The sequence below is a fragment of the Phyllobates terribilis genome, unplaced genomic scaffold (assembly GCF_046119375.1).
Source record: "Phyllobates terribilis strain yellow unplaced genomic scaffold, ASM4611937v1 Scaffold_7__3_contigs__length_470593459, whole genome shotgun sequence".
Taxonomy (NCBI): domain Eukaryota; kingdom Metazoa; phylum Chordata; class Amphibia; order Anura; family Dendrobatidae; genus Phyllobates; species Phyllobates terribilis.
The window spans coordinates 140,398,312-140,406,047 of NW_027362767.1; the positions used below are offsets into that span (position 1 = coordinate 140,398,312).

The 7,736-nt window shown below is 40.3% G+C and overlaps 1 protein-coding gene across 1 annotated transcript; it reads right to left on the reverse strand.

Moving 5' to 3' along the window:
• Positions 1–1,464: 1,464 nt before the first annotated feature.
• Positions 1,465–7,108, reverse strand: RXFP4 (relaxin family peptide/INSL5 receptor 4). The gene has a single exon (XM_073639315.1). It carries the CDS (start codon positions 6,771–6,773, stop codon positions 5,541–5,543), a length of 1,233 nt encoding a protein of 410 aa, XP_073495416.1. The 5' UTR covers positions 6,774–7,108; the 3' UTR covers positions 1,465–5,540.
• Between the last annotated feature and the right edge of the window lie 628 nt (positions 7,109–7,736).

Genomic DNA, 7,736 nt, shown 5'->3' on the forward strand with positions numbered 1-7,736 from the left:
GGAGCGGTGATGTCACTGCTGTAATATATCATTATATGTGAGGAGAGGTGATGTCACTGCTGTAATATATCATTATATGTGAGGAGAGGTGATGTCACTGCTGTAATATATCATTATATGTGAGGAGAGGTGATGTCACTGCTGTAATATATCATTATATGTGAGGAGCGGTGATGTCACTGCTGTAATATATCATTATATGTGAGGAGCGGTGATGTCACTGTTGTAATATATCATTATATGTGAGGAGCGGTGATGTCACTGCTGTAATATATCATTATATGTGAGGAGCGGTGATGTCACTGCTGTAATATATCATTATATGTGAGGAGCGGTGATGTCACCGCTGTAATATATCATTATATGTGAGGAGCGGTGATGTCACCGCTGTAATATATCATTATATGTGAGGAGCGGTGATGTCACCGCTGTAATATATCATTATATGTGAGGAGCGGTGATGTCACTGCTGTAATATATCATTATATGTGAGGAGCGGTGATGTCACTGCTGTAATATATCATTATTTGTGAGGAGCGGTGATGTCACTGCTGTAATATATCATTATATGTGAGGAGCGGTGATGTCACTGCTGTAATATATCATTATATGTGAGGAGCGGTGATGTCACTGCTGTAATATATCATTATATGTGAGGAGCCGTGAGGTCACTGCTGTAATATATCATTATATGTGGGGAGCGGTGATGTCACAGCTGTAATATATCATTATATGTGAGGAGCGGTGATGTCACTGCTGTAATATATCATTATATGTGAGGAGCGGTGATGTTACTGCTGTAATATATCATTATATGTGAGGAGCAGTGATATCACTGTTGTAATATATCATTATATGTGAGGAACGGTGATGTCACTGCTGTAATATATCATTATATGTGAGGAGCGGTGATGTCACTGCTGTAATATATCATTATATGTGAGGAGCGGTGATGTCACTGCTGTAATATATCATTATATGTGAGGAGCGGTGATGTCACTGCTGTAATATATCATTATATGTGAGGAGCGGTGATGTCACTGCTGTAATATATCATTATATGTGAGGAGCGGTGATGTCACTGCTGTAATATATCATTATATGTGAGGAGCGGTGATGTCACTGCTGTAATATATCATTATATGTGAGGAGCGGTAATGTCACCGCTGTAATATATCATTATATGTGAGGAGCGGTGATGTCACTGCTGTAATATATCATTATATGTGAGGAGCGGTGATGTCACCGCTGTAATATATCATTATATGTGGGGAGCGGTGATGTCACTGCTGTAATATATCATTATATGTGAGGAGCGGTGATGTCACTGCTGTAATAAATCGTTATATGTGGGGAGCGGTGATGTCACTGCTGTAATAAATAATATGGGATACTTGCTATGTAAAGGACACTTGGACGTTGTGCTGAGTTAATATATTTTTAATCACCATTTTCATCTTAGTGGCATTTCCTTGCATTTTTCTTACTGTTACACAAGCTCCACTTTCAACAGACTGGTGTTACGGCAAGAGTGGGTACATGTATATATAATACAGACACATACTGTATATACTGTATTTATACTTTAGTACACAGGCAATTCACAGTTAAGAGTTGTAACATTATATAAAATACTCAGCATCTAGACAATAACTGGACAGTACAAGCAATAGCAATGACTAATAGTGAGAATGTCCGTGGTGTCCTACCCAGGAGTGTGCTCTCAGGGAGCTCGGGCCATGATTTACAGTGTAGCGCTCCACCTTTCACAAGGTAATGTCTTGTTACACCAGTAATAAAATCACTGTCAGCATTCCACAAGCCTGTTCATGTTATTTATGGCAAGTCCTCATAGTCCTGGCTTCCGCCTTCTCCTTTCAAGAGCAGCAAAAACACTGGCAGATGTGACCCCAACATACTGTAGAAGAGCAGTAGAACCACCCATTTTTAAAGTGTAACTACATTTTTGTGATATTTTGTAGCCCAAGTGCAGCGCCAGTGATCAAAAGAGGTTCTGCTTCCTCAATTCTCACTGATCGCTCAACGAAAGTGGACCAGGGTCAATAATTATTACCCCTATTACAGCTGACATTGGGGTTGTCTCTTAGTTTTTCTTAAACTTCTGAATGGCAAATTTGTCTTGTCACGCAGGAGTCTACAAAACGTGGTGACAGCCCTTTTAAACTGCTGAGCCCGATGAAGACATCTGATTAGTCTCGAAAGCTGATATTTGTTACCTTCTTTTCAGTTAGCAATTAAAAGATATCAACCACTGAGGACTCTCAATTTTTAATATTTTTCAACCCTTGGAACTGTAATGATGGCCACTCTTTATTGTCACCCGGCGTTCTCAGATGCAGATATGATTTAGGCTACGGCCCCTCTATCAGTAGTTGGTCAGTATTTGGTCAGTATTTTTTCTCAGGAGTGGGTGATAAATGCAGAATTGGTGACTTATTTCTATTCTCCTTTTCTCTGATTGTTCCTCACCTGGTTTTGTCTCCCACTCCTGAGATAAAATACTGACCGAATACTGATAGTGGGGCCGTGGCCTTATGGTCCATTCAGACAGGTAAATAACCGAATAACGAGCATTCGTATGAGCGCAGTCTTCCTGATGAACCAGCAAATCACTCATCAACTGCTTTTATTTTTTATCCAGCATAAAAATCCAGCATAAAAATCTCGGTTATCGGCAGCACATGGTCCATTGTAAAACAGGTGACGTGCTGCCGATAAAATATTATTCTAATAGTGAAGAATGTTTGACTTTTCCTTAACTTCCCATCTGAAGGGGCCATAAGAGGCTTCTCAACAGAATTGATAACGGCTAGATAGAAAGTTACGTATTAGCAGTTTTGCACTCATCAGAATACTTAAGATTACAGGAAGATTCGAGACGTGTTTTGAGAAGATGCGAGATTCAAGAAACAATTATGATTGTGAAAATTCACAAGTCTAATAAGCAACGGTGCCGGAGAGGTGATTACAAAGTTCTGAGTAACCATTTTATATCGTCAGTACCTACCACTTTTCGAATTGCAAACAGCTGTAAAAAATGAATAAAAATCTGCATCAGATCTTCCTCTAAACTGTTCAGATTATTCATGGGGTCGGCCTTGAGCTCCTTTACTTATGCTATTAGGAAGAAATATGGATTCGGACACTGTACCTTCAGTGCACTGCATTGTTCAAGGATGTTGTAGCTAGTGATTGGAGGGCAGCACCAATATAACAAAGGATCAACTATTACATATCATAAAGTACATAGAGTTAGCAGAAGAGAAAGTGATATCTATACACTCCTGATCACCTCAAAATAATTGTATTGAATCAATAACAAGACAAGCCACAAAAAACAATTAAAACATTTAAAAAGTGCAGAAAAAGGCTATAGTATAACAAAACCGACCTAGTCTATATGAGACCTAGGTGTACCCAACCTATACAGGGCCATGTATTGTGGGCATCTAATCATGTACAGTTACTATTGTTTACTACTAATACATATGAAATGATTATTTTATATTGCACTTTACACACTTAGTGCACCTTATTAACCATATCTCTTTGGCAGTAATTTCTGTATAGGTATATTCCTTCTTAATATACAATCAGCGCTATATATTCTATATCTTAGGAAACCACAGGTTGGGTGGACCTAGGCCTCATAGACTAGGTCGGTTTTGTTATACTATAGCCATTTTTGCTCTTTTTAAATGTTTTAATTGTTTTTTTTTTGTTGTGGTTTGTCTTGTTATTGATTCAATAAAGTTATTTTAAGGTGATCACTAGTGTATACTTATCTTATTCTCTTCTGCTAACGCATATTTCAAGGACACATCAAAACTAAAAATAAAGGGCAATAAAAATGCATCAAGAAGTAATACAAATGTGGATCATCATAAATGAAAAAGTAGAGTACCTGTCTCCTGATTTGCTGAAAAGGATCACATGACTGCACCATGGCACATAAGATTTTTTTTTTTTTATATCGCATTCACAACCCTGATCCTGTGATACGCAGCAGATTTTCAGCAGACACATCCAGAGTGGAGAATCAGCTACTTATCCCTCCACTTTGAGTTCACCCCTAGGAATAATCATTGCATCAAGTAACGTCCTGCATCTCTCTAATTTATTATATACATTTTTCACCATTTTTAATATCTCTGTTTGCTTGCAAGAAATGAAAACAACCTGTTTTATCACATCCAAGACACAGACGCACGGCAATGTATAAATGTAAACTAGAGAGCAAGAAGATATAATGAAAATTGCTGCGTTTCTAATGGGCATAGGTCTAAAAGCTATGTGACCTTAGATGGAAAAAGGTGACAATTTTTTAGATTTTTTTTCCCCCAAAAAATATATAAGGGGGGGAGGTATCAGATCAATGCAACATAGATATCATTTCATAATACCAGTGGCATGAAAACTTTCTGAAATGGGGCAAAACATTTTCGATACGACAGCCACTTTTACAGGACCTGCACCTATCTCTTCTAACAACAGTATTTATGTACGGCCAACTCCTGATTATCCAGAGCTACAAAGACTTAAACAGTGCAACTGCGCTCAACAATACACCAAAAAAAAATATTACACAGTGTTCATCGAGAATTAAAAAAGAAACACACTTTGTACAACACGTCTCAGACTGTGAGACCAAAACATTGCACTTCTTTACAGTTAGTATTAATAAGTTCAATAACCGTGTCTCCAGTATCTGCCAGGAGCAATCTTTAGAAATCATTAATTGCAGATCATGAAGTGAAAATTGGCAGTCTTAAGACCATATCGATTAATAAGATGCTTGTGATCTCTACCATAGAGGAAGAGTCATGAAGATGAAAGGCTAATTTGCCCCCCTGGGAAAAGATAACTGAAGTCTATGTGAGATCCATTGTTACTGGACATGTTTTCTTCAACCCATTGATGACCAACTGTAACAACTGACAAACGTTGTTTTAAAGCACAATACATATAACTTTTGTACGAGAGGTTTGTCCATTATCTTAATCTTGCCATTTAACGATGCATATAGAATTTTACCACCAAGTCTGTGATTAACAGAAACTCCATTCCCCCCATTTGTTCCAACACAGTTTTCTTTCTCGGCTGCTCGAGATCGATAACCAGCAATTTGTGTCGTTCAAGGTTTATGCACAGATAAACCGTTTTGCGGAGCGCTGCCTAGGCTATGCAGGACCACGGCAACCGGCTCAATTATTGAGGGACATTCAACGATCTTTGTTTACGAAGAATGAAAGACGCTGTTTCGGATCATTAGGCAAATAGCTGGTATTGACGTGTTTAACTGCGGATTACAGCTCAGGAGTCATTGACACGCTTTGAAGTGTCTTGTAGTATCAGAGACAAAACAGAATTAACTGTGGCCACGACACCACCATCGATGTTGTTCACAGAAAGCTAACCGAAAACAGGTACCCCGCACTCATCTGGTTTTGCCACTGACATGGACACTTCTTGTCGATTATTAATAAGTGTGAGCAAAAAGCCATTTATAGATCAGTGCTCTAGTCTATCGAGGTCTCCTGACGATTAGGCTCTGCATTTTGTTGAGTCTGATCTTGAGTCACTTCTGGAAGTAAAGTTATAGTGGACATGGAAGCTACAGGGTAGTCCTTACTAACAGTTTGAGGAAAGCTGGATTTCCGATACAAGGGCACTGACGTTTCCTGATCAGGGCTTCTTTGTTTGCCCTTGCTAGTGGGCAAGTAAGAAGCAACCATGCTTGCTATCTGCCAAAACAAAGCTTTAAGTGATTTCCGGAACTCTTTCCTCATAAGGCAGTAGATAACCGGGTTGAGGCAACTGTTACTGTGTGCAAGACATAGGGTGATTGGGTAGACATAGGTATGGAAGTAGTAATATGCATCACTCCACTGTACCACTTCATACTTCATGAGGATCCCCCAGAAGATTCCAGCATGATTGGGAAACCAGCAAACAAAGAAGACAATTATAACCAGTTGGATGGAATTGGTTATCCTGCTTTGCCGGTGTTGGTTGTTGGAATTGACTTTGTGTTGCCTCAGAAAATTCAAGAGCATGATGTAAGAAGAAGATATCACCACCAGTGGAATGACGAAGCCGATGATAACCCGCTGAAGATGGTAGGTGGCCAGCCATTTGTTTCCAGGAAACTTGAGAAGACAAAGCTCATCTCCTAGAACTTTGTTGGTGCTGGAAAAAATGGTAGTTGGGATTGTGGCCACCAAAGCCAGAACCCAAAGAGCAAAGCTTATCCATTTTGCAACATAGGTGGACACCCGACACCTTAGACTCAGTGCCGAGGCCACCGACCAATATCTGGTTACAGCCATAGCAGTCAGTAGAAAAACATTGTTGTAAACATTGAGGACGGTCATAGTCAGGATGATTTTACACATGGGATGTCCAAATGGCCAGCTGAAATCCAAGATGGCATCCACAGCCCAAAAAGGCAGGGTAAAAGCAAATTGAAAATCGCTCAAGGCCAGGCAAAAGACAAAGATGTCGATGGCAGTGAGACCAGTGACTTTCTTCGCCCTGATTAAATACATCACAAAGAAGTTTCCCAGCAATCCTACCACACAGACCAAAAAGTAGATTGTAGAGATGAGAATTCGGAAACTCACCAGCCCATAGGTGGGTATGGTGGCATCATCGTCTATGCTCAGACCTGCCATCTCCTCAGAGGTGTTCCCGGCCAAGGACAAAGTCAAGTTGAAATCCATGATATCCAACTTTGTAGTAGAATCAGTCATTGGAGCATGTTAGGAAATCCACATTGTGTCCAGAGTCACTGATAAGACTGGTCGAGGGTTCAACAACTCTCTTCAATCCTTCAACGTGCCACCACCAGTACGATCTGTGGTTGATCCCTAGTTCCTCATCTGCTCAGGGGTCACCATTGTGTTTCTTATGTGCTTTCGGTCTGCCTCACCCTATTGCAGGAATTATACGCAAGTGGACTGTGACAGAGCACATGCAGTGTGACGGTCCCAGCTACTTGCTCCTGACTTGTCTATCAGTGCTGGGGGCTGTTCTCCACAAGAGGCTGGGCTATAACCCAATGCTACATTTGCTTAGATAGAACAAGCTTTCTGATAAGAATAACCACCAGAGCGAGATCCTAAGATGAGGCTACGAGAAGCCAGGGTACAAAACAATAAATCCAGCATTTTATGACCAACCTTATAAAGTCTGCGCAATAAACACAAATTGGATGGAGACATTTCCCTGTACTCCAAAAAAATGAACATGGTTTGGGAAAACTTAATGCTGAAATTTATTGAAGACTTGCACCACTCTTTTGTGTAGAACTGTAGGTAAAGGGAGCTGTGCAATGTTCTGCAGATCTGTAGAGGTCAGTGGTGTAATATCTGCCAGGAGGTGGAGGAGCGATGCTCTGCAGGAAGGGTTAAGCATGCTCTGTGCCTGGCTCCATACATTAGGGGTAATTGCTGCGGTCTGCTATGATTGTTCAGTGCTGATTCTCTCTAATCAGGGCTCCTGGTTACTGAGCCGGGGCCAGTGACAACGACTCCCACCTTGTCTATATATATCCTCCTCCTCCCCACCGCACAGTATATAGGTGTCATCAATGTCGTTAACTTGCAATTTACTTCATATTACGGTGAGCAGTTGGGATTTGCTGGGATCAGATTGTTGTTTTTCACCAGCACATAACTTTTCGGACTCATCGATATTAACTCTTTACATCCTAT

Bases quoted from the DNA above. Each gene is read 5' to 3' on its own strand.
- RXFP4 (XM_073639315.1), bottom strand. From the start codon at position 6,773: ATGACTGATTCTACTACAAAGTTGGATATCATGGATTTCAACTTGACT.